Genomic DNA, 27,714 nt, shown 5'->3' with positions numbered 1-27,714 from the left:
CGATATAAAGGAAGGCATTCTAACCATATAAAAAAGAATGAGGTGAGCTCAAACACCCTTTTAGCAAGAATGAGGCTTCTATGCAAGAGCTTCAACTGCAATTCTAACAGAAATATTCATTGAAAATATTCTTGCACCAAGGAACATGAAGGGGTCCAAATGGTTGTAGTTTCAAGTTCCACATCAGTAATTTGAGCCACAAAGTTTAAGCAGAGATTCTAGTGCAGCACTGAATAAGTGCAAATTGTTGATTTATCTTTTTTTTTCCAAATGGAAAAGTGATGTTCATTAGTTTGCCTTGTAATGTAAACATAAAAGATCTAAAGGTATTATTTTGGTACCAGGTATTATTATCCAATTATCATCGCATTGCTCTTTGTGGAACCTGAGGTACCCAAATTACAAAATAAAAGTGATATTTCTTTGGGTGCAAAGCACTCAGATATCCCAAGATCATGGAAGGCACTGTATAAAACAAACTCACTCTCTCTTCTGCATTAGCCTCATTTCTATAGTCATAGCTTTATTAAACAGCTATAAAATTCAATATAGCTTTGTATACATAGATTAAGTTGAAAAATATCTTTTGCACTATCAACATACACTACTGTGCTGAGATGAAGGAGTAATTTTGCTCTTCCTCTACTCTCTATCAGCTCAAAAAGGTGTCACAAACAATTAAAGTTTCAATGTATTTTGCTGGCTATGAGTTGCAGAGTGAGAACATAGAAGTTTGATTCTGTGGTGTTTGGATTGTACAAATAGCAGCTGTTCACCCTTGATTATGCTGACAACAATTTTGATTCTTAAGACAAAAGTGTGACACAATGAAGCATGGCTTAATACTAAAAACTTACAGCATTTGTTACAAGTTAAACCAAATCAGGAAATAGATGGTACAAAAGATCATACATTAAGGATAACATGGATATATCATGGCTGTGGATATACAATACCATACACATAAACCTTACATACCAGCATTGTCTTCCCATTTCCTGGTGGGCCAAATAGCAACAATCCCCGAGCAGGAGCTCTAAGTCCAGTGAACAACTTGCATAAAGAAAAAGGCAGAGAATAAAACAGGATTAGAAAACTGAAAAGTGAACCAATTTGCATATTAGAAATGTCCAATAACAGGTCATTAATGAAATAACCTCCATTGGAAAACAAAAATCTTTAACATAATATGAAAATAGCATCCTTGAAACATCGGAGTCATTGAACTATTTTAAACTGCAGGCAAACAAGGCAGTTGATTCGTGCACAGCAAACGTAATTGTATTGTGGAAACCACTTCACTCCCTTCACTACCAGAACAAAGACTGATTCTCAAGAGGAGGTTATTTGCATGCTTAGTCATTGGAATATGCCCAGAATATAAAAGGGATAGGGCCCAGTCAATAAAAACACATAGTAGCATAACACAATGAAATCCCTTATCTTACTGGAGTTCCAACTGAATATCATCATGTATAAACATAAGATAATCACTAATAACTCCAAGAGATTCAGGAGAAACCTCCTTACCTAGTGTGTGCTCAGAATGTGGAAGACATACAGTAGTTGACGTGAATTGTATAATTATATTTAAAAGTAATATAGATGAATAATTAAAGGTCAAAATGACAACAAGGACATGCTTTTAGGATTCGACAAAGAGGGGTGGGAAGAGGCTCTTTTGGAGCATAAGCATTGGTAAAGTTGGTTAGGCAAAATGGCCTGTTCTTATACTGTGCATTCGATGCAATTATACATGAGAACATTCTTTAAAAAATAAAATTTTGTTTTAAAAACCGGAAGTTTTTGAGAATGCCTTCAACATAAAACCAAAGTTACCAAGAGATAATGATCGTGCAGCTGACTAATAGGATCATGAATAGATATTTAACAACAACCTTCAAAAAGAAAACTGGAAAAAGTGATTGAAGCAGGAAAAAAAACTGCAGGGATATTAGAAAATACAAAGAAGTGGATTAAATGGATCTTTTGTTTTTAAAAAATAAATAAAAATTTGGTAGAGACTTCAAATGGAGTAATTTCCCTTCCCCTTTAAGGAACAAAAGACTACTTAAAACAATGTTTAAATTTTCACCCATTTTCTTTTGTTGGATAGAGGGTACTACCTTTTTCTCTTCACTACATGATCACCCATTACATATAGTAAACTCAGTATACATTCTGCCTTAGTTTTATGTTCTATCCCCAATTGAAAACAATCCCCTTATGGTTGAAGGCTGTAAGCGTTCCATAGAATAGGATATTATACAATTGCAGCTCAGTTTCACATGGGCATGAGTCCACTGCATGAAACCACTTATACAGTGTACTTCTAAGACCACGCGTGTGGTAAATATAAATAAATCACAATAATAGTAACTTATCTAAGGTTGGCCTCGAAGGGAATCTCACTTAGTTACAAATGCTTCTGAACATGTGGGTCAAGTCAAAATTTAAGATGGGCTATCGTGAATTACCTAAAATTTCAAAGTATGAAATCAAAGCAAGTCAGCGAGCAACAAATACCACAAAGATTTTCAGGTGCATGCACTTTGCTTACCTCAGGCCTAAGAGATGGAAGAATGACAATCTCTTGCAAAGCTTGTTTTGCCAACTCTTGCCCAGCAATATCTTCAAAACGGACAGATGGTGCACTAAGTAAGAGATGTTATACTTCCATCAATTCATCTGCAATCACCTTCAGTCATTTTTCTTTGACCAACGATTGCCTTTGAATACAGGGTCCATCCTCTCTTTCTCTCTCAACTCCACCGATTCACTTACTCCCAAAACATCTACCAGAATATTTCCACTAATACTACCAGGCAGCACAATTCTGTCCAAACTCAAACACCAAACGATTTTGAATTACGATTTTGCAGTATATATAAAACTGCTAATATTTTCCTCAATTGTCTCTGATTCACGATTCAGTACATGTTCCTAAGTTTCTTTACATCAAACCTACTGATATAATTCAGCAACTAGTGATGGGTAATTAATATTGAGCATGCCCAGAACTTTATCCCGTGAATTGCGTTTTAAAGTACAAAATACCAGGTGTCACCAACACTGACTAGAACATCACTGATCATCTTTGTAGAGTACCACAGAATCTTTAGAACTACTTAAGGTGAACAAGACCTTGGCTTAATTCTATCTGAAATACACCAACTCTGGTGGGGCATCCCTATACTGAAATTATATACTATATGAAGTACAAGACTTAGCCTATGTTTTAATTGTCATTAGATGTACAAGTAAGATAAGACAGCTAGATACTTTTCAAAACTTTGAGAACATCAAACATTCCTCTGATGGAAATAGTTTTGTATTTTCCGCTTGCATGCATAATGCAACCAATATCAATGACACATAACACAAATTTACCTGTCCACAACTTCATTCAGAATCACATTTGCCAGCTTACTATCGACATTTCGAAAATTTTTCAAGTCCATCTTCTTTCGAGGAGTTGCACTAGGAGTGGTCGGTTTGTTTGGTCTGATGGTACTTTTTGTACTTGTAGCCTGCAAAAAGTGCAATTTCGAGCACATGACAATGAACCTTGAAGCAAGTGGTTACGGTTTCAAAAATGAAAGATTCAGGCTAAGTGCAAATCTCTCTGGCTCTGCACACTGTTTTTGTAAACTTCTCCATCCATATAACCCTCCCTCTCTCAAAGCCCCTACCAGACCTACAACCCTCCATCTCTGGTGATGAAAGGCATACGTATGAATATTTTAGAAATAAGGATTTGGATCTTAAAAGAGGCAGGTGGAGGTGAGTAAGTTCTGTGAAGATATTTTTGTTTTAAAACAAGTCAGGAACTGATTTGGAACAATAACCCAAGTGTATCAATTCCAAGAAAGCATGTGATGGAGAGAACACTCACTCGTAAACAGATGGAATGTTTGTACTTCCTAGCTTACACCAGATCAGAAAACCATCAGTTTAGATTTGACTTCTAAACAGCAGGCTCAGAGTCAGTTTCAGAAGAATCAGAAAGAGTTCAGTTCAGAAGGGAGGGTCGTTGAGGCAAAAAACCTCAACCTTTAAAAAAGTACTTGGATGAGCACCGGAAGTGCCAGAACATTAAAGGCCACAGGCCTAGTGCAGGAAAGTGGGACAAAGTATATTTTTGGCAGTACAGACTTGATGGGCTGAAAGGCCTCTTCTGTTCTGTCTGATTCTATGATTGTAAGGGGAAACAGTTTTTTCCTAACTGGAGAACCCAGCTTTAGTTGGGGTGCCAGTCACTAAAGATGAAGTGTTTTACTTTTGTACGGTGGATGTAGGTTTGCTCGCTGGGCTGGAAGGTTCATTTTACATCCAGAACCTCAAACTGAGCTACAAACTTTCTCAAAACTTGCTAACTTTTGTACTGTTTCCAAGCCATGAGAGTTTCGATAGAAATCAAGGTTTTAGAACTAAAAAAATGTTTTAGACTCAAAAGGAATTGTAAAATTGCATCCATAGGCCTAGGGAAAGAAATTGGGAGGTGGCAGTTTAGGGAAAACTTGAACAGCTGAGATAGGGGTGACAGTTCTCTGGAACTCTATCTACGAAAGAATAGTAATAGGGAAAACGTTGAAACTTTGTTTTGCTGTTTATGTTACTATCTTTCTACCTTTTTAAGATCTGTTTGATTTATTTCCCCCATTTTTATGCTGGATTGTTAAAGAACACCTGCAGCCTTGTGTAAATATGTTTCAGTGGCTGATCACTGTAGTAAACAACTGAAAATAAATGCAATTTATCAGGTTTCATCCTAGGATTAGACCTACCCAGTATTACCATCAACTGAATTTGTAATATTCTCTATAGAAACCACAGCTGCCTTCAAGTCTGTAACATCTTCCAAACCCAATACTAATCAGGGAAAGCCAACATGTTTTATGAAAGAGAAATTGTGTTTGATAAATTTACTAAATTTCTTTGAAGAGATAGATTAAAAGGGTGGATTAAGAGGGAACCAGTACCTGTATTTGCATTTCCAAAAAGCATTTGATAAATTGTTACGTACAAGGTTATTGCAGAGAAGTTCAGAGTGTTGTGGCAATATATTAGTATGAATAGAGGTTTGGCTAATTAAAGGAAACTGAGTCAGATTCAGTAAATTATTTTCAGATTGAAAAACTGCAATTAGTGTAGTGCTGCAGCCTCAATTATTTCTGATCGATATTAATTTTTTTTTAGGTGAAGCAACAGAATAATGCAGCCAATGTGCTAATGAAACAAAAGTAAATAGGGAAATAGGAGAAAGTGAGGACTGCAGATACTGGAGATCAGAGCTGAAAGTATGTTGCTGGAAAAGCGCAGCAGGTCAGACCAAACTTTTATTGCTTCCATTATGTTCTACAGCACAGGTCCACAAGACAAAGGAGCAGAAATTAGACCATTCGTCCCACTGAATCTGCTCCGCCATTCAATCATGATTGATGGTTTCTCATCCATATTCTACTACCTTCTCACTGTAACCCTTGAACTCCTTGATAATCAAGACCCTTCTTCTCTCAGTCTTAAATACAATCAATGACCTGGCCTCCACAACCTTCTGCGATAGTGAATTCCATGGATTCACCACTCTGGCTGAAAATGAATCCCCTCATCCCCGTTCTAAAAAATCTTCCTTTACTCGAAGGCTGTGCCCTCGGGTCCTAGTCTCTCCTACCAATGGAAGCATCTTCCCAGCATCTACTCAGTCCAGGTCATTCTGTATTCTTTAAGTTTCAATTAGAGACCCCTCTCATCCTTCTAAACTCCATAGTTTATTGACCAAGAGTTCTCAAAAGTTAAACATACGTTAAGCTTTTCATTCCTGGAACCATTCTTGCTGACCTCCTCTGAACATGCTCCAAGGCCAGTACATCCTTCCTAATATATGGGGCTCAAAACTATGCACAATACTCCAATGTGATCTGACCAGAGCCTTATAGAACCTCGGAAGTACATCCCTGCTTTTACATTCAAGTCCTCTCAAAATAAATGACACTTGCCTTCCTAACTACTGACTCAGCCTTGGGAGTTCTAGTCCAGGATTCTCCCAAGTCTCTTTGCACTTCAGATTTCTGAACTTCATCCCCAATTAGAAAATAGTCCATGCCTCTATTCTTCCTACCAAAATGCGTGACCTCTCACTTTCCCACATTGTGCTCCATCTGCCATTTCTTTGCCCACTCTCCTAACCTATCCAAATCCTTCTGCAACCGCCCTGCCTCCTCAATTTTACCTGTCTCTCTTCCTATCTTTGTATTGTCTGCAAACTCATCTAGAATGCCCTCAGTTCCTTCATCTAGAGATCATTACTTTATAATGTATAAAGTTGTGGCCCCAATACTGAGCCTTGCAGAACACCTGTCACCAGCTGCCATCCTGAGAAGAACCCTTTTATCCCCAATCTCTGCTTCCTGCCAGATAGCAGAGCTGCTATCCATGTCAGCAACTTGCCTCTAACACCATGGGGCCCTTCCCTCACTCAATAACCTCCTGTGTGGCACCTTGACAAAGGCCTTCTTGAAGTCCAGGTAGATAACATTCAATGGCACTCCTTGGCCCAACCTGAGCGTTACTTCCTCAAAGATTTCTAGCAAATTTGTCAGGCATCACCTCCCCTTGACAAAACCATGTTGACTTTGCCCTATTTTACCATACACTTCCAAGTATTCAGAAATCTCATCCTTCACAATGGATTCCAGGATCTTACCACAACCCAGGTTAGGCTAATTGGTCTGTAATTTTCTGTCTTTTGCATTACTCCCTTTTTAAAACAGGGATGTTACATTAGTGATTTTCCAGTCTGAAACCCTCCCTGATTCTAGGGATTCCTGAAACATCACCAGTCATACCTCCACTTTCTCTTCAGCTATCTCCCTTGGAACTCTAGGGTGTGGTCCAGCTGGTCTATATCTGGTGATCATTGTATCTCTGATTTATCAAGTTTACCATGTCTATTTCCTATGGCATTTTGAGCATCCATATAAAAAGAATTAGCATTAAATATATTGACAAGCTGATAGAGGGGGGAGACAATTAGAAAGCTCTTTTAGTAATCCAAAATAAATAGGGTGGCCAAATAGTTCTTCCTGTGATTCAAGACAGCCCACACAATTGAACTGAACTGACTACATAGTTCATTAAAATATGTTAAAGGCATCAGAATATTAAAAGGTCAAATATTAAAGCAAGTTACTGACATAAAAGAGAATTGCCAAACTAGAGGAAAGCAAATAGCATTGACAATAATAACATTTTAAAATAAAAGCCAACTTCTTTGTTCAAGTCAAAAAACTTTGAAGGTTGTTTACCAAGTGTGCTTTGAAAGACTTAAAAGGTTTCGTGACTTAATATTTTGTAAGACTACAGTGAATTGCCCAGTCAACTTGCATAAAAACCCATCACAAGTATATATATGACAAACCAGCTGCTGAGTAAATACACAAACTGTTTCCACATTCAAACCATTTTAAGGCTCGGTTCTTGCCAATCCTTGAAGACATATAGGGGTGGATCTAAGCACCCTACTGAAGTTTAACTGACTTTGAATGTGCAAAGAGGCTCCATTTTAACAGTGTTAACTTTGATATAAATTAAATAAAGCTCTTAAAAATTGCTTTAGATACAGTACAGAAGTGTAAACAAATTATTTCCCACTTCTCTGGACAGAGCCAAAACCCTGTCACATGCTTTCCATTCTATCTGCTCACAGCTTTCCCCCTCTTCCAGTTTATGGCTCATTTCATTCCAACCATGACACATGCAGTGATCCAGGACAGTGACTCCACCCTAGCCCATGTTTCTTCTGTTTCACTGTCACCCATGTCTATTGTCACCTTACTTAATCAGGTCTACTGATTCCACCTGTTGTCAGTAGTACTTGTACTGTAATCAAATTATTTTAGATCAGTAATGGGTGGCAGTGGTTAGCACTGCTGCCTCAAAGCGCCAGAGACCCGGTTCAATTCCCACCTCAGGCAACTGTCTGTGTGGAGTTTGCACATTCTCTGCGTCTGTGTGGGTTTCCTCCGGGTGCTTCGGTTTCCCCCCCACAGTCCAAAAATGTGCAGGTTAGATGAATTGGCCATGCTAAATTGCCTGTAGTGTTAGGTGAAGGGGTAAATGTAGGGGAATGGGTCTGGGTGGGTTGCGCTTCAGCGGGTCGGTATGGACTTGTTGCCCCGAAGGGCCTGTTGCCCACTAAGTAAGCTGATCTAATACAGACTTAAATGTTGTATAAACTCATCATCTTATGTTTGATGTAACCTGGTTCTTCCTAAAATGTATTTTTAGCCAGCACCCCCTGCTTCTTTACAGCTTGCACGTACAATGTTCTGTTAAGCTGCCTGCTACTCATAACAAACACAAGGTTAAAAAGGTTCTTTGCAGCCAGGCAGTGAAGGGTCCCAAGCCCTAGAAACTTGCCTACCCTCAATGTCTCTTTCATTAATAAGTCACATCAGACAGATAATCAGTAGAACAGGTATTATGGGTGTGTATAAGCATGACAAAGAGAAGTCAAATGCTCTGTTTTGTTACCTTAGCAGTAGAGGTACTGGGTTGGGCTGGCATTCGTGAACTTCCAGTACCGTTGGAGATTCCACTATGGCTCTGGGCCCTCTGGTGACCACGTTGCCCTGGGGAAGTGATTTTTGCTGTGTACTTGGAGCGGGGTAGGGAATTACTCGTGTGGGTCAAAGGATCCTTTTTCTTTGGGACAGCTCCACTTTCTAGAGACAAATAAAGACAATTGGAGTCAGAACAAAGACCATATGATCAGAGGTATTCTAAATATACACAGTCATCTAATTACTCAATCTACTGCAAAATGTTACAGTAAGAGCATGTGATAATGTTCATTGCTCACAGGATGCAGTTTTTAAAAATCTAAACAACATTGCAGTACAGTTTTGTAGCAGTAGATGGTGATGTGAGATACTCTTGCCTTTCATAAAGTGAAAAAATTCAGCATATATTTTTACAAATATAAAATTTTCATTTGTCCCTTTTAAAGTAACCCAGCCAGTCAAGTTTTTTAAAAATTAAAATGTAGCTAAAATCTGCTCTACACAGACCTGAGGCATATGGCCAAATGAGTTGCTAAGCAACTCAAACTTGGCAGTCAAATAAAGTTTGCCAAAAGGATGAGCAAAGTCTAAGCGATAATGTTCTATCGATGAATGCTCCACAAAGTTACGGCTGTATCTGACAGCCAGAAGCCTAATGAAGGCTTGTCCAGAAAATGATCTTGGAGCAATCCCTTAATCAAACCTACACTACACTTACCATCTCTATATTGATGGTCAAAAGTACAGTGTACCAACCACAACAGCTTAACTATCAACAGCTCAATTATTGTGCAGCCCAGCATCATAAGCCAGTGGAGCAGGCAATAAATCAATCTGCTTTCAATCATCTGTATCCTCATACATTAAGCTCATATCAATATTTAATATTATCTTGAGTCTTCCAGATGCTTACAGGAAACTGACTGATGTGATACTGAAGAAAGTAAAAGAAACTTTTGTTTAAACCAAACTGGGGGGACAAAAATCATGAACAAAAAAAGAGGATTGGTCCCAAGAATGTCAATCAATACAAATGTGTACCATAGGTGCAAAAAAACTGTAGATTGGTGATATTAGGGTACTTCAAATCAGACAATTACCAACTTGGGAAATATTAGAATAAAGTAGTGAGTGGAAGTTCTGAAATATGAGCGAGAGTTTCTTTCATCAGTGTGTTCTCGATTCAATATGGAAGGAGACAGTGCTGGGTCAGGTGCTGAAAAATAGGTGGGCCAAGTGCATCAACTATCTGTGGGGGTATAAGAATAATGTGATCAACATTTGGATGAATAATAGAAGAGGACAAAGACAAATCAATGGATGTTCTGGTATCCTCCCAGAGTCCAAAGATGTGCACGTTAGGTGGACTGACGATGCAAAGTCATCTATAGAATGGAAGGGTTGGTATGTTGGATGCTCTGCAAGAGGTGGTGGGGATGGGGGGGGGGGGGGGAATTGATGGGCCGAATGGTCGGCTTCCAAACTATAGGGACTCTACGATAAGTGGAATTTCTATGTTGGTAGGCTACCATCAACGGCATGAGACAGGATTGAGTTAAAATGGTTTTAAGGTGGGGATGTTTTAGATTTGACCTAGATACATCCTAACAATGGTAATGATAGTGAACCAATGCTGGATGAAAGGGAGTGAGAGTCAATAAAGTGTGGTGCTGGAAAAAGCACAGCAGGTCGGGCAGCACCTGGGGAGTGAGAGCTACTGTTTCAGGCTTAACCCTTCATCAGAGCTGGTTAGAGAACAATGAAATACATGTCAGGTGAATTTTTGAAGCAAGAATGAGGCCAAATGCAATAAGCTGAGAAAGAAAATAAAACTGTTCAAAGAGAATTAGAATAGAAAGGCACTCAACCTAACAGAAACCAAAATCTGCAAGAGAGAGGCTGAGTAAAAACGTGTAAGGACAAAAAGGGTAATCCGTGTAGAGATGCAGAACAAGAATCTAATACCTTTTATCTTTATTCATTCATGGGATGAGGGCATTGCTAGCTAGGCAACAAACCCTGCCTATTTCTAATTGCCCAGAGGACAGATAAGATTCAACCACATGACTGTGGGTCTGGAGTCACTGCAGACCAGAGCAGGTAAGGAGAGTAGTTTCTTTCCTTAAAAAAGGACATTAGTGAGCAAGATGGGTTTTTTCAAAAAATGACAATGGATTCACAGTCATTAGATTTTTCATTCCAGATATTTATTGAATTCAAATTCCACCAAATGGCATGGCAAGATTTGAAACCAGGTCCCCATAACACTGTCTGGATCTCTGGACTAACAGTCCAATGATAATATCACTAGGCCATCGCCTCCTCTTGAATACTGAATGAGTATTTTTTTTTCCCTAAGAAGTGCATTCTGCAAACTATTGTTTAGAAAGGGGTTCAAAGGAGGTTTACATGAATGATCCCAGGGATGAAGGGTTTGTCAAAAGAGGATCTTAAGGACTTTGGGTCTGTGCTTGGTTGACTTCAGAATATGGTGCGCGAAAGGGGGAAGGAGCAAGAGCAAGCAGCGAGAAAGGCACGAGAGATCCGATTGAAAATTACAGAACAGAGGCCTGGATAGTCTGGACAGGGGAAGCTGTTTCCAGCAGGAGGAGAGACTAGGACTCGACAGCACAGCCTCAGAATGAAGGAACAACCTATTCGAATTGAGGGGAGGGGGAATTTGTTCAGAGAACAGTGCATTTGTGGAATTCCTTGCTGCAAACACCAAGCCATAAAGTACATTTAAGACAGAGATAGATAGGTTCTGGACTATTAAGAGGATTAAAGGTTATGGGGTGAAAGCAGAATGGGATTGAAAAACAGATCAGCTATGATCAACCAGCAAAGTAGATTGGATGGATCAAATGGCCAAATTCTGCACCTACGTGCTATGGAAGTTTATATTTCAGAGATAAATGTCTCGAAAGACTAAACCAGAAAAGATGACTATGTTTTGAATGGGTAACCTGGTGGATCTGACTAAAATCCCAGGTTGCTAAGAGGAAGTGGGAATGGAGATAGTGGAAGAACTTGCCGCAATCTAAGCTTCCCCAGATATGGGGGAAGCACATGATTGGGCAGTGGAAAATGTGATATTCTCTGAAGAAAAGATAGAAGGACATCCCTAATAACTATAGACCAGTCAATCTAACAGCAGAAATTAGACGTTAGAAATAACAAATAGGCAAAAAAAAAATCAAAAGCTATTTGGAAAGGTAGGAATTACTTGAGGAGAGCCAGACAGTTCCAGGAAGTAGATTATGCTTGACCATTCTCATTTGTTTTTGATGAATTAACAGTAAAGTTTGATTAACAGAAAGCAATATTTCTAAATGGCTTTGAAAACAAAGTACACAAGTGAAAAGGTTGAATAATTAAAATAAGACCCTTGGAAAAGAAGGGCCGGTGTCTGCCTGGATTAAAAAGTGGCTTAAGGACAAAAAAAAACAAAAGTAGCAAACAACTGTTTTGCCAGACTAAAGGATGAGACAGGCAGCAACATTATCCATGGTTCAGTCTTTGTGCGAATGCATTTCTTTTTATGGTGTATACAAATGATTTAAATATTGGGACAGAGAGCAAAATCTCAATTTTTTTAACAATACTAAACTTGGATGAACAGTAAAGACGACACAAATTAACTAAAGTAGGATGCCGAAAAGGTAGTAGAATGAGCAGTTAGCAGATGGAATTTAATAGAGTTGAAGTGATTTATTTTGACAGAAGTAATTTTAAGGATATGCAGTGATACTGATAAAAGATTCATACACATAGACTTCCTAAATAGGAAGGAGGGAGGTCTACAGCACAGAAAAATGTCCTTCTACCCTTCAGGTCGGTTTGAGTCAAAAAACAATGACCTACTGTTCCAATCCCACTTTTCAGCACTTGGCCGACAGCTTTGTATGCCTTGGCATCACAAGTACACATCTAAATACTTAAGATATTATGAGAGTGTTTGCCTCTACAACATTTACAGGCCTAAGTTCCAAATTCGCACCCACCACCCTCACTGGAAAAACATTCCCTTACGGCCCATCTAAACTTTCTGCCCCTTACCTTAAGGTTAGAGATATGTTAGAAATTTAGAAAATGGAGTCAGCAAACAATGAAGAGTGTATATCTACAGATATGGAAGAGCTTGTGAATGTGAAGTGGGGTAAGATAATGATAAATCAGAACAAAACAAAATTTAATTAGGGAGGTGGGAGGGAACTAATAACTCAGTTAAGAAAAATTGTAATGGATGCAATGGACATAATGTGGAGCAGAATAGGAATGGTGAGCAATCTGAGTTTATGGCAAGAAGCTGCCATATGAACTGTGGTTCTGGATTTCAACAGTGGAGATAGAGCAGGCATACTCGTGGTAGCATTGCAGCTTCAGGGTCAATTTTAAAAAGAAAAATCATTGTATGACTTTTCAGTTCAACATTAAAACCTGCATTACTTAAACTCTGGTGACCAGGATTTTCATCTTGTTTACAACAGTACTGAATTGTTTTCTCCCCCACTGTACATCTAAAATAGGTCTTGCCTTTCCCATCACCTCCTCCAGAGGATATCAACCATCAGATATGTCGACATTTTTACATTGTTGGAAGAGTTCTGAAACAACTGCTGTGTTAGCACATTTAAAACCTTACCCTTTCTGACAGTTAGCCAACAGTCTCTTGACTTCAATTTCACTTTAATGAAACTTTCTGGAAGTTTAACAGCAACATTTTTGATTCAACAGGCTAATTAATAACATTGTATGCCCTTGGAACACATTGGGCAGTATGGTGGCTCAGTGGATAGCACAGCTGCCTCATTGCGGCAGGGACGCAGGTTCAATTCCAGACTCCTAGTGTCTGTGTGGGTTTCCTCTGGGTGCTCCAGTTTTCTCTCACAATCCAAAGATGTGCAGGTTAGATGACTTGGCCATGCTAAATTGTCCATAGTGTTCCGGGATGTGTAGGTTAGGTACATTAGCCAGGGGTAAAATGTGGAGTAATTAGGGTAAGGAAATGGCTCTGGGTGGGTTACTCTTCAGAGAGTCAGTGTGGACTTACTGGGCCGATGGACCTGCTTCCACGCTGTAGGGATTCTATGAGAAATTATATGCAATTACCCTACACATCACAAATGGTGTGTAGGCAGTATGTTTCTCTAAATTGCACCATTTATAATGACACAAGTTGATCTACTGTACTATTTAAACTAAGGTGTAATACACAAAAAAAACTTTCACAACTTATAGATTTTTTGACTCTGTAGCTTGTCTCAGTAATAGCCAATACACATTAAACCTGTATACATGCATAAAACGTACAGATGTTTTGGTAAACAGAAAATGCTTTGCCTAAAATGAAAGTATATTATAAACAAGTGGCCAAATAAGAAAGCATATAATTATATTTCTTGCAAAGTTTAACCTAAAAAAATTCTATTCTCCTAACCACTGAAATATAAAGTCACAAAAATCTGGACCTTTGTGCCTGTACCATCTTTTTGAAAAGGAAACCAGTTAGTCCTACTAACACACTTTTTACCCATTACCCTACAACCTTCTATCCTTCAAGTTTCTGGTAATTACAGGTTGCAAGTGCCAGTACCATTTTTGGAAATCCGTGACTATCCTTGAATTGAGTGATTTATCAGGCCATTTCAAAGGTCAGATAAGAGCCAACCACAAAAAGGTCATAACGGCTAAGGACTGCCAAAATTTCTTCCCTAAAAAGTCATTAGGTGAAACTTTTTTTTTAAAAAAAATGACATTGTTAGGTGATCACAATTAATGATATGAACTTGAGACATGAAATGAAATCTTATGTTCGTGCCTCTGGACAACTACTTCAATAACATAAGCATAATTTTACCATTCCTTTTTGTAATTTACTATTAACCTGCATCCCTTCCACAGGCAGTGCATTCCAGATCATAACATTACATAAAAATTATTCTTCTAACCTTAAATTCTGGTTCCTCTGGTAACTGACCCTCTGCCACTCAAAACAATTTTTCCTCATTTAGGCAACAATAACCCTTCATGACCTTTTTGATTTGTACTAAAGCTCCATAAATAGGCACTTCTAACTTGCTCCACAGGATCTTCAATCATATAAAATTACTTCCAGCTCTCCCTTAAATTCACTTAGTCCATCTCAGATTCCTCCCTTCCCTTTCTTGACCTCTTAATTTCCATCTCCGGTGACAGTCTACAGACAGACATTTACTATAACCCACAGACTCCCACCCAGTATCCTGCAAGAACTCCATCCCATTTTCCCATTCCTGTCACATCTGCTCAAATAAGGAGACATTGCATGCCCAAGCATCCCAGATGTCCACTAAGTTTGAACACTGTGCTTGCCCCGCCTGTCAGTCAGCCCTCCATTCCCCCATCCACTATTCTAAATATCTCCCTCCACCACCCCAAAACACAAAGATAGGAACCCCTTGTTCACATATACCACCCCATCAGTCTCCACATGCAACTTATCATCCTTAAACACTTCCGCCAACTCCAGTAACACCCCACCAAGAACACCTCGCCCTCCAACTTTCTCTGCTTTCTGCAAGGACCATTCCCTTCATTAATCCTTGGTTCTTGCCACCCTCTCCAACAACCCCTTCAAAGACTCCAGGTACCTTCCCTGCAACAGTAAGTGATGCAACATCTGCCAGCACAACACCCACCCTCACCTCCATCCAAGGCCCCAAACAGTCCTTCCAGTTGAAGGAGAGGTTCACCTGCCTCTCCAATTTAGATTACTTTATCCAGTGCTCCTTACGTGGTCTTCTCTACAATCGGTGAGACCACATGTAAACTCAGGGCACGTTTCACAGCCCAGCCTGCAGGGACCAAAATGACCTCCCAGTCACTACCCATTTTAATCCCTCTTCCCACTCGCTTTCCAAAATGACCATCTTCAGGCTTCCTCCATTGCCACAGTGGATAAGACCAGAATTTGGAGGAATACCACCTCATTTTCTGCCTGGGCAGCCTATAGCCAGAGGACTCAACACAGAGTTCTCCAATTTCAAATATCCTCCCTTCCCATCGCCCAACTCCCTCTCCAGCCCCTCCCATTCCATTTCTGAGCAACCTTCCCTTCCAACTACCATTCCTCCCAACCACAGGTAGAGATTATACCCTCTACCTGTGCTCCCCTACCCCTAATTCACCATTCCACCCCTCTCCCCACACACTCCTCCTTTTATCTGCAGCTCCCCTTACACCCACCCTCAGTCTCCTGATGCTGTCTGGCTTGCTGTGTTCTTCCATCCTCCTGCTTGTCTACCTTGGATTCCAAATCTGCAGTTTTTTTTTTCCTGTCTCTATATAAAATTTCAATAACAGCCATCTGGTTTTCTGGCAATTGCTCATCCTCACAAGGTGAGGACACTTCGAGGGTTGATCCCATTTGCCCAGCACAGAATAAGCAAAGGGAAGAACATTAATACTATTGCTTTACTATCATCATTCAATTTGAATGTGGCATCACTCCTTGTGAACATGACATTGGCAAGTTGACCCAGAAGTATCATCCTTTAATCATATGGAACACTCTGCATACAATCTATTTTCACAAGGCAACTGCATTGGAATATACATTTTTTTTTAAATGAAATCAACTGGTTTGCCATCTAATAAAACCATTGTTTTGTTGAGCAGAGGAAACCCACCTGACTGGATCCGCGCACTAGGGCACGGCGGGCCCGAGTTGTCTCTACACACCTCCCTCTCGGGCTTGGAAAACCTCGCGCATGCTAGCATCTGCTCTATACAACACAATAAGTGGGCACAAACAACAACAAAAACAAAATAAGTACAGACAGAGTAAACAAGTTAAATAGATTGTGCTAGAGAAAGTTTTGAAGTGAATGGATATAATATTAAAATAACAAACTTGGGATGAGATTTCACACAGTTCCTGTCAACATTAAATTTTGAAGGTTTAAAGGGTAGCAATTAAGAAACAGCAGAAGCTGATCAATGACCTGCATTTTCTTGTGACAAATAGCATTCCTCCAGCTTATGGGCAGGGTGCTAGGTAAGAGTTTTTCCAAATTAGGATAAGAAAATCAGAGGATGCCACAAAAAGGTGTTAGTTTTCAAACCCTCATTTTGTGCCAATAGTCAATTCTACAAAGGATCCCTGACATTACATGCCCCCAAAAAAGAAAGTTTCAAACCCATTTTCAACCCCAACTGAAAGTTTATCACCGTCTCTTCTCAAATGTTCCACAAAAACACCTTGCCCCAACTGAAGGTCAACTAGCCTCATACATTCTGGGTTGAGTAAGTGCATTGCTTACACTATCATCTAGAAACTCTACACATACTGCCTCTAATTTAATTCCTGAAATTTCATCAGGGCAAAAACATGGAACTCGCCACCCAATACGATAGCTGCAGTCCAGTTGGTGAAGTTGTTTAAGAAGGTCCACTACTAGCTTCTCAAATATAACAAACTTGCAAGCACCACCCACTTCCAGAGAACAGTCATTTGGTTGCAACAGTAGGGCATCCAAGCACTTACAGGCCTACAGAACTTAGAATACCTTAATTGCCAGCTAAAAAAATAGAATGAAAAAAATTGTGGATTTAAAATTTCTACAGCTGGGCAGTGCGTTTCAGAATAAAAATAGCCAGAAGTTTTTTTTTTCAAAAACTTTTGAGGAAGTTATTTGAGAGAGAGAGAAAAAAAATCAAACAGTGCCAGGGAAAAAAACATTTGGATGCTGCTTTGCTGTAGAATCACAAAAAACCTTTTGACACCCTGCTGTCTGCTCCACATTAATTGTAAATCAGAGTTACAATACATCTTCATGAAAATGCAGGTTTAGCTTCAATGGTAGGCATAGCACCTTTCATCTTAAGGCTTTAAAGACTACTTATGTGAATACACTTTGCTTTGAAAATCCCGAGGTTTGGTCCCTCAAATCCTTTTTTGTAAAGAAATTAGTCAAAAATCCTGAAACATGATAGGACCATTTGGTTGAAAATAAAAATAAGAGGGAGAGTAGTGATGATCTACTGTTGTATACCTGAGAGAGTCTAATTAGAAATAGTGGATAAATAAACCAACCTGCAGAAACTTTTCAAAGATACCATAAATCAAGAGCTGTTCCTTTACCAAAGCATACATTTTGAAGTGCTGTCTTAAATGAAAGCTTGCTGGCACTTTTAAATGAAGGTGAGGAATTAAATCATTTTATTTTAAGAGTTAATGTGAATTTTCCACTTGGTTCAGCTTCCAGCCAACTCGGTCTAAAGCTTCCTGAGATATTACACTTGCTCACTGCCACATCCCATCCCAAGTAAAGCACAAGTCCAATGTTGTCTTATTTTGCAGCTTGCAATAGGGACCAAATCAGGAGAACATAAAAGTTTCATCTTTTGCTGCCTTGCAAATTGACCCAGTATTGGTTGCAAATCACTTTGGGCTGTTCTGAGGTCATTAAATGCAAGAATGAATATACCCCAAATCTTTACTGCCAATGAAGTACCTTTGTAAGGAAATCACAGTCGTAATGGAGGAAACATGGTGCACAGCAAGATTCCACAAACAGCAATGTTATAATGATCTAATAATTTCTGTAAATGTTGAATAGGGAATAATATTTGCCAGTAAATATACAGAAGTATGGGATTTAACAAACTGCAAACTAATTGCAATCAACTGACACCATTTGGATTTTGAATAGCAGATAATGATTATTGAAATTAATCAAACACCGAGTTAGCTAGACCAGAGCTGGTGTCCTCTCAAATGACAACATCATTTTCCACATGCACACCAATGGTATCCAGTTTCGCCTCACCACCTCAATCGCCCCATTGTTTCTAATCTGCTGGTCTTATCTCATACTAGACGAGAGATGTCCTTAAGTTAAATATTGGAAAGACTGAAGCCTTTGGACTCCAACACAAAGGCACACTCTCCCCATCAAATCCAATCTCTCTCTAATAAGGTCTGAAGTTGAACCAAATGTATGGCACCTAGAGGTCATATTTGACCCTGCAATTGGCTGCCAATCACATGTCCACGATCAACACTACAGCAGTTAATCTTTTACTAAAGTTCTCATCCATGCCTTTGTTCCCTCCAGACTTCCCTTTCTAACGTACTCCTGGCTTGTCTCTCACTCAGTCCTTCCCGAACTAAAAGGTCACCCAAGTTTGCTGTCCTAACATGCATGAAATTCTACTAAGCATCACGGACTCATGTTGAGTAACACTTCAAGTTTAAAACTTTCATCCTTGTTTTCAAAGATGTCCATGGTTCATCCTTTCTCATCTTTGTAATGTCCTTCAGTCCTATATCCATCCAAGATCTATGCAATCCCTTAATTCTAAAAGGTCTTGGACGTTCTCAATCAAAATCACTTCAAGCTGATAGTTGTACCTTCTGCTGTCTAGCCCACATGTTCTAGAATTCTTCTCTAAAGTTCTCAAACTCTCTCTCTTACTTTCTTCCTTTAACCCATTTACTTGTTTGGGCCATCTGTACTAATATCTCCATACGTGACTTGGTGACATTTACACAAGATTAAGGTGCAACAAAATCAAAGTGTGCAAGATGATTTAAGGAGTTCATAGGGTAAATAAGAGGAAGAATTATTTTGTCTAGAACAAGGGCACCTTAAATGTACTAGGTAATGCAGCCTAAAAATCAGGAAGCACCTTTTTGTGCAAGGGTAAGTGACAATCTGGGACACACTGCCTTTTTTAAAAAAAAATTTGATCAACTGTGAATTTTAAACTGAAATGAATGAACTATTTTTAAATGAGAAGGCTTGAGGTTTACCGAACTAAGATCTGTGGATGGATTTGTGGTTTACCTGAAGCACAAAATAAATAAATGGTGGAACAGGCTTGACAGGTTGAATGCCCTTTTGTTTTGTTCCTATAATCTTCCTTAAGGGCGGCACGGTGGCACAGTGCTTCGTTAGCACTGCTGCCTCACAGCGCCAGAGACCCGGGTTCAATTCCCGCCTCAGGCCACTGACTGTATAGGGTTTGCACGTTCTCCCAGTGTCTGCGTGGGTTTCCTCTGGGTGCTCCGGTTTCCTCCCACAGTCCAAAGATGTGCAGGTCAGGTGAATTGGCATGATAAATTGCCCGTAGTGTTAGGTAAGGGGTAAATGTAGGGGTATGGGTGGGTTGCGCTTCGGCGGGTCGGTGTGGACTTGTTGGGCTGAAGGGCCTGTTTCCACACTGTAATGTAAATCTAATCTAAAAAATCTTTGTTCCAAGCAAGAATACCAATTTCAGTTCAGAAAGCATTGTTGTCATAACTTCCATTTCCATCTTTCAATTTACACTGTGTATCCTCAATGTCATTAAAATGATAAATAATTTAGCACAGCACAACAAATATCTCCAGTTCTGACATTTAATTTCACATTTTTGCTCCAGTGCTTTTGTGTAAGCAGCTCTGAAGGTTGCAAAACTAACTTTACTGGTCTTCTAACCAGATGGAAAAGAAGATATATTCAGCGAAAATAAGATAAGAGCCCAGAGTATCATGGCCCCGGTACAGGCATTGGCTGACCGGCAGCAGGGGTCTTTTTCAGGATAGCAGCTGGTGACTCCTGGAATTCCAGTTGTCTGTGTTTGGGCCATAAAAATTCACATTATACATTAATGATCTAGACAAAGAAACCAAGGCCATTGCTGCCACATTTACAGATGATACAAAGATAGGTGGAGGGACAAATACTGATGAGGAAGTGGAGAGGCTGCAGAGAGTGACACATATGCAGTCAGTTTCAGTTTCCCTTCCTACTGGTTAAATTTAATTCATGGATAATGCTTCCATTACAAATTAACTTCTATCATTTTCACTTCATTTCAAACAATTGTTGATTTAAAGAAAAAGGACCATATTTGATTAATAAATGATGTGCAACTGAGCACGAAAAGCTTTTCATGGTCTACTTCCCCCCAACGCTGGTCATAGTTTGGTGTAGCAAGGGTCTGAACACTGTCAAAACAGAGCTGAGACAGCAGCCAGAATGTTTTAATTCTCTGAGCATTTTGTATCTATATTGAGGGGCAAGCTATTGGGATATAGAGTTATATGTTGCACATAGAGGAGTTAAAGATTAACTACTATCATATCCTAAAGCAACAGACTTAGTGAGATAAACAGGATGGTTTGAAGTGTCACAAGGAGAAAAATGTGGTTTGCCTCTGGCTTTCGATTTATGTATGCTACAGTATTTACAAGAATTGCTCTTCAAAGGAAATATTGATTGCTACTGACATCAGCCATGAGTGTTACGGTACAATTATGCAAGCTAGAGTAATAAATAAGGGTACAAGGATCTAATAACAATAATATAAACTATAAAGTGTACTGTCAAAACTGCAGCTCTTCAAACAATTTGAGTGGACTTAAAGATTAACCTGAGCCAAGCAGCTTTCAAGTGTATTACTACTTAAACAGTACATTAATGATAGGGCCCTAGGGAGTCAAACGTACAGCATGGAAACAGACCCTTCAGTCCAACTTGTCCATGCTGGCCAGATATCCTAAATTAATTTGGACTCATTTGCCAGCATTTGGCCCATATCCCTTCAAACCCTTCTTAGTCATATACACATCCAGGTGCCTTTTAAATGTTGTAGTTGTACCAGCCTCTACCACTTCCTCCGGCAGCCCATTCCATACACGCACCACCCTCTGAAAAAAGGTGTCCCTTTGTTCTCTTAAATCTTTCCCCATTTACCTTAAACCTATGCCCTCCAGTTCTGGACTACCTGTCCTTGAAAATTCACCCTTCTCACTTTAGCTTTACAAACAGTAGGATTAGACTTAATAAGGCACTTAGCTGTTCCCCCACTGTGAGGAGCTCCTGATGTGGAGTTTCTCAGAGGTCAGCCTTGAACTTCACTGTTTGTTCATTTTTCTTTGACCGAATTCCAATGTCCAGAGATACTTGAAACTAAACAGCAGAGGCAGTCAGCTGTGAAAGTTCACTGTCTGATGCTGCCGAACAGACAGACCTAGAGGTTCAGCTACATATTTCTTTGAAAGTTGCGTCACAAGTAGACAGGATGGTTAAGAAAGCATTCAGCATGCTTGTATTCATTGATCAGAATGCTGAGTATAGGAGTTTGGATGTCATGTTGCAGCTTCTAGAATACTGCATACAATTCTGGCCACCCTTCTTCTATAGGAAGGATGTTGATAAACTTGAAAGGATGCAGAAAGGATTCACAAGGATGTGACCAGGACTGGAGGGTTTGTGTTATAGGGAGAGGCTGAATGGGCTGGGACATTTTTCTCCTTGGAGATTTGGAGGCTTTACAGAGATTTTATAAGTCATGAGGGGCATGGATAGGGTGAATAGCCAGGTCTTTTTCATCAATTGGAGGAGTCCAAATAAGAGGGCAAAGGTTTAAGGTGAGAGAAGAGTAAACTTTTTCACGCAGAGAGTGGTGCTTGCATGGAACAAGTTGCCAGAGGAAGTGGTGGAGGTGGGTATCATTACAACATCTAAAAGGCATCTGGATGGGTATATGAATTGAAAGGGTTTAAAGGACCAAATGGTGGCAAATGGAACTAGGTCAGGTTGGGATATCTGGTTGGCATAGACAAGTAGGACTGAAGGGTCTGTTTCTGTGCTCTATGACCCTACAACAACTACTTGAGCAAAGAGACTGTTTTCAAAGGATTCAGGAACTGAAGGAGCATGGTTTTCAATACTTCTTCAGGAGGTCTTATAAGATAAAACTAGAAATCAAAAAAGCTCTGGCGGCACGGTGGCTCAGTGGTTAGCACTGTTGCCTCGCAGCACCAGGGACCCAGGTTCAATTCCAGCCTCAGCTGACTATCTATGTGGAGTTTGCACATTTTCCAGTGTCAGTGCAGGTTTCCTGCAGGTGCTCCGGCTTCCTCCCACAATCCAAAAGACGTTCAGGTTAGGTGAACCGGCCATGCTAAATTGCCCAGTGTTCAGGCAAATGTAGAGTTATAGGGCAGGGGAATGGGTCTGAGAGAGTTAATACTTGTAGGGTAGGTGTGGATTTGCAGGGCCAAATGGCCTGTTTCCACACTAGGGATTCTGTGATTCTATGAAAAAAATAATTATTTACAACACAGATTGATGTGCCTGAGACATGATGTGCCTTTAAGAAGGATTTGTTCTGTCCAGTTTCTCTTGAAGAGGTATTTATAAACCTGGTGAAGAGGTGTCAGCTCCAAGGAAAACAGAGTAAATAGCTTTGGGTTTTTTTTAAATTAGACAAAAGCAGCACGAGGAGGTCAGGTCAGGCTCACACAAACCTAGGGTTTAGTTTTGCTTTTAGTTGTTGAAGTTGAGGTTTTTGGAGTTAAGGAGGAGTAAGTGAGGACTGCAGATGCTGGAGATCAGAGCTGAAAATGTGTTGCTGGAAAAGCACAGCAGGTTAGGCAGCATCCAAGGAGCAGGAGAATCGACGTTTCGGGCTTTTGACCCTTCTTCAGGAATGAGGAGGGTGTGCCAAGCAGGCTAAGATAAAAGGTAGGGAGGAGGGACTTGGGGGAGGGGCATTGGAAACGCGATAGGTGGAAGGAGGTCAAGGTGAGGGTGATAGGCCGGAGTGGGAGTGGGGGCGGGGGAGGAGAGGTCAGGAAGAAGATTGCAGGTTAGGAAGGCAGTGCTGAGTTCGAGGGATTTGACTGAGACAAGGTGGGGGGAGGGAAATGAGGAAACTGGAGAAATCTGAGTTCATCCCTTGTGGTTGGAGGGTTCCGAGGCAGAAGATGAGGCGCTCTTCCTCCAACCGTCGTGTTGCTATGATCTGGCGATGGAGGAGTCCAAGGACCTGAATTTCCTTGGTGGAGTGGGAGGGGGAGTTGGAGTGTTGAGCCACGGGGTGGTTGGGTTGGTTGGTCTGGGTGTCCCAGAGGTGTTCTCTGAAACGCTCCGCAAGTAGGCGGTCTCTCTCCCCAATATAGAGGCGGCCACATCGGGTGCAGCGGATGCAATAAATGATGTGTGTGGAGGTGCAGGTGAATTTGTGGTGGATATGGAAGGATCCCTTAGGGCCTTGGAGGGAAGGTGTGGGCGTAAGTTTTGTATTTTTGCGGTTGCAGGGGAAGGTGCCGGGAGTGGAGGTTGGGTTGGTGGGGGGTGTGGACCTGACGAGGGAGTGGTCTTTTGGGAACGCTGATAGGGGTGGGGTCCGTTTGGAGGTGGTGGAAATGACGATGGATGATACGATTTTTGGAGTTAAAGCTACTAGATACAACTCTCTGCTGTCACAAAAAAGTTTGAGTTCTCTCTCTGCTGCTAAATTAATGCTGCTAGTGTTCTTGGGCGGCACGGTGGCACAGTGGTTAGCACTGCTGCCTCATAGCGCCAGAGACACGGGTTCAATTCCCGCCTCAGGCGACTGACTGTGTGGAGTTTGCACATTCTCCCAGTGTCTGCGTGGGTTTCCTCCGGGTGCTCCGGTTTCCTCCCACAGTCCAAAGATGTGCAGGTCAGGTGAATTGGCCATGCTAAAATTGCCCATAGTGTTAGGTAAGGGGTATATGTAGGGGTATGGGTGGGTTGCGCTTCGGTGGGTCGGTGTGGACTTGTTGGGCCGAAGGGCCTGTTTCCACACTGTAAGTAATCTAATCTAATCTTTCTCCTACACTGGAGATGGCAAGGCAGGAAAATCTGTTTTGCTGAATTTGCCTTTTTCCAAGGCTGTGTTTATGGCATGCTGCTATATTGGAACAATTGATGAGTAATTGTTAACATATTACTTTGTTAAGTATTTGAATACAGTTATGCCGATTTTTCTTTTGTTTATATTCTAATTGTAGTGTAGAATAAATTTTGTTTTGCTTAAAGCCTAGTCGCATCTGGAATAAAGTACTTTACTCTTGCCCTTAAATAAGAGAAAAAGTTAGGGCCTAGGCTATTTCCTTGAAATGTTTTGAGGGGGTTTGGTCTGGTTCATAATACACCCAAGTTGTAAATGAATATAGACTGTTCCATTTACTCCACCTTCAAATGCTTACTTGAAAGATGTCATTATGATGCATAGAAGAAAGGAGGTTGACTGCAGTTAATAACTGTCACTGGCATTTTGTTTTTTTTTTGCAAATCTTAGTTTCTCTGGTACATAACCAGCAGGTGGTTAGGAGTTAACAATGTCGCATGGACTGGAATCACAAAAAGGCCTTTTAGTGGAAGATCAGGCAAGTTTCCTTCCCTATGGTGCATTTAGCAGTTGTTACAAACTTAAAATAACATTGATGGATAGAAGATTGGCATGCAGAATGACCATTCTTCCAGGTGAAACGAGCATGGTGGCATGAAGGAAAACAAAGTGAAGGATTGAGTGTTAGAACTGATGTAAACAGACTAATGGGGATTACAGGGGTTTCAATACAACTATATAAAAAAAATGAAAAAAAATAACGTGGGAAGAAGGACAAGGGGTGGAAAACAGAAACAGGAGGTGGCTATTCAGACTTTTAAGTGAGTTCCACCAATGAATTTGCTCAGAGCTGATCTTTTGTTAACTATCGCTACCACAGCTCCATACCTCTTCTTATTCATGAAGAAAAATCCATCAATCTCAGTTCTGAAAAACTTACAGTTCACCCTCAAGCTAAGCCCTGCATATGTTAGTGAGCGTGGGTGTGCAGTTTGTGTATACTGACATCAATTCCTGAACAGGCTAGCAATTTTAACTGGTTATATATCCCTTTGTTCTGAACTTTCCAACACAATAATGGATTTGACTGATGACGAAAAACTAATGACGTTAATTATTATACCCTTTATCTTTTACATTTAGTGGTATAAAGATTAGTGTATGCAACCAGTGCTCAATTAAAGTCATGCATAAGATAAACCTATTTATAAATCGGCAGTCACTGACACATAAATCAACTTTTTTTTAAAAAAGAAGGAGAAGTATTACACACCCAGCAATTCCAGACGATCCTTGGCCATAATCAAGTTGGTCGTCATTTTGCTCTGTAGGCGCCTGGCGCGTTCAATCTGCTCACCTGGAAGGGAGATCATTGGATATTTAAAAGACAAAGCCAAACAAACATATTGAGAATTACTGTCACATAACACTTAGGTACTTGTCAGTATACAATTAATATAGAACATATTCAGGCTGCTCAAGGACCAAAGTTATCTACAACCTTAAGCAATTAGGAAACTGTGTGCAATTGAGAAATTAGCTAGCTCTGACAGGACATAGTTTACTTAAGATCCACTATGTTCAATAAGAACTGCTCCTACAACTTACATTTCTTTATTTTCAGTATCAGAAGCCCAAACCACCACATATCACTCCAAGCTGCCTAATTAAAGTTGTGTAATTCCCAACTTTTTGTATTGTCTCTCCAGACAAAAGCAGGAATTCAGTTTTCCTCAATCTCATCTACACTTAACAATATGTGCATTTGTATGCAGCATATCTGCTTCTGTATTTCAATTGAAATTTTACTGTCAAAGAAATTTCCTTTAAACTTTATTCATTTACATCGTCTTCAAACCATCTGTGTTGGCTACATTCACCTCAGTTCCCGTGCCATAATAATCCCTTAATATGCATCCTTACCAAATGATTTTTGGGAAAAAAAAGACATTAACATATGAACCACATTACCTTCACTCATCTTCCTTAATGTTCAAGCAATTATTTAAGCTTGATCAAATATAAATTTGTCCTAGAAATCCTAGAAATTTAACCATGATTAGCTTCCATCTCTTTAATTGTTTAGCAACTTCAATTCGTTGATCAATATCGGAAGAAACACTAAAGGAGCCAGTAATTTTTAAAGTCTTATTTGTTTTGGAGAGATCAGTTGCATTTGTTAGAGTATAGCTAAAGACTAGAAAGTATCTGTTTTCTATTCTTAAAATTGCACAGACATTCATTTCCATAGAGTTTCCTGGATATAAAACCAAGTCTCAGTTGTAGGTTAATCTGCTTCTTCAGAACCACTTCATGGAACAGTTACTTTCATTATTTAATTTAACAATGTATAAAGGATTAAAGCTAACTTCTTCACTGTTCACAACAAGTTCACTTCTTACTGCCCTACCCAAGAGTCTTTTACACTAATATTCACATGCAAGAGTTCAAAGAATAACCTCTATTTTGTCCAAAGACCCGCAGGTTAGGTGGACTGGCCATGCTAAATCGCTCAGTGTTCAGGGATGTGCATGGTAGGTGGATTAGCCATGGGAAATGCAGGGTTACAGGGGTGCTCTTTGGAGGGTTTCAACACTGTGGGGATTCTATGATTTTGGAACTTTACTATCTTTAATAGCCCTATCTTATTTTGAGCTCCATAAACAATGAATGCTAAGCATAACATATTAGAATTAAATTAATAGTTAAATAATGCAAGTAATAGAGCACTCAAGCCCATTCTAGTAAAACACTGATCTTTAAATTATATATATTCATCAAATGATGATCCACAGACGGTGGAGTGAGTTCAAATATTCACAAACATATAGAGTCATAGAGATGTACATCATGGAAACAGATCCTTCGGTCCAACTTGTCCATGCCAACCAGATATCCCAACCCAATCTAGTCCCACCTGCCAGCACCCGGCCCATATCCCTCCAAACCCTTCCCATTCATATACCCATCCAAATGCCTCTTAAATGTTGCAATTGTACCAGCCTCCACCACATCCTCTGGCAGCTCATTCCGTACACGTACCACCCTCTGCGTGAAAAAGTTGCCCCTTAGGTCTCTTTTATATCTTTCTCCGCTCACCCTAAACCTACGGCCTCTAGTTCTGGACTCCCTGACCCCAGGGAAAAGACTTTGTCTCTTTATTCTATCCATGCCCCTCAATCATATGTGAAGAAAATTTTCATCTTCATACTAAGTTAGTAAATTTTTAATTCTAAAAATCTGACCCCTAGTTCTGGACTCCCATACATGGAAATCTCTTCAATCAAATGTATCTGCAATTTTTTACATTTCAAACTCCAGGGAATATAGGCTCATTCAGTGTTCAACTTTTCCAAAACAGTACAATTGCTTGGTAAACAACCCAACTCCATAATATGGTCTGATGCAATATTTTTAGTCTCAAGCCACTGAGACACCGAGCTGAACTCATTGGACACAATGGTAGCAAGAACTGAAGATAAATCCCAACAGAACACTTGGGAGAAAGGATTGG

The 27,714-nt window shown here is 40.0% G+C and overlaps 1 protein-coding gene across 2 annotated transcripts in view; it reads right to left on the bottom strand.

Moving 5' to 3' along the window:
* The window catches only part of spast (spastin), an 81,096-nt gene that overhangs the window by 25,524 nt on the left and 27,858 nt on the right, over positions 1–27,714 (bottom strand). The window contains exons 3-8 of one of the 2 annotated variants that reach the window (XM_072559082.1): positions 25,474–25,557; positions 16,235–16,330; positions 8,536–8,726; positions 3,391–3,530; positions 2,561–2,654; positions 979–1,053 (exon numbers count right to left, since the gene is read on the bottom strand). In XM_072559082.1, coding sequence (XP_072415183.1) covers positions 979–1,053; positions 2,561–2,654; positions 3,391–3,530; positions 8,536–8,726; positions 16,235–16,330; positions 25,474–25,557 — 680 coding nt within the window. The remainder of the gene's footprint in view (positions 1–978; positions 1,054–2,560; positions 2,655–3,390; positions 3,531–8,535; positions 8,727–16,234; positions 16,331–25,473; positions 25,558–27,714) is intronic. The other variant, XM_072559088.1, reaches the window with a different exon arrangement.

The sequence above is a fragment of the Chiloscyllium punctatum genome, chromosome 3 (genome assembly GCF_047496795.1).
Source record: "Chiloscyllium punctatum isolate Juve2018m chromosome 3, sChiPun1.3, whole genome shotgun sequence".
Taxonomy (NCBI): Eukaryota; Metazoa; Chordata; class Chondrichthyes; order Orectolobiformes; family Hemiscylliidae; genus Chiloscyllium; species Chiloscyllium punctatum.
This window is presented reverse-complemented; position numbering and strand designations above follow the sequence as displayed.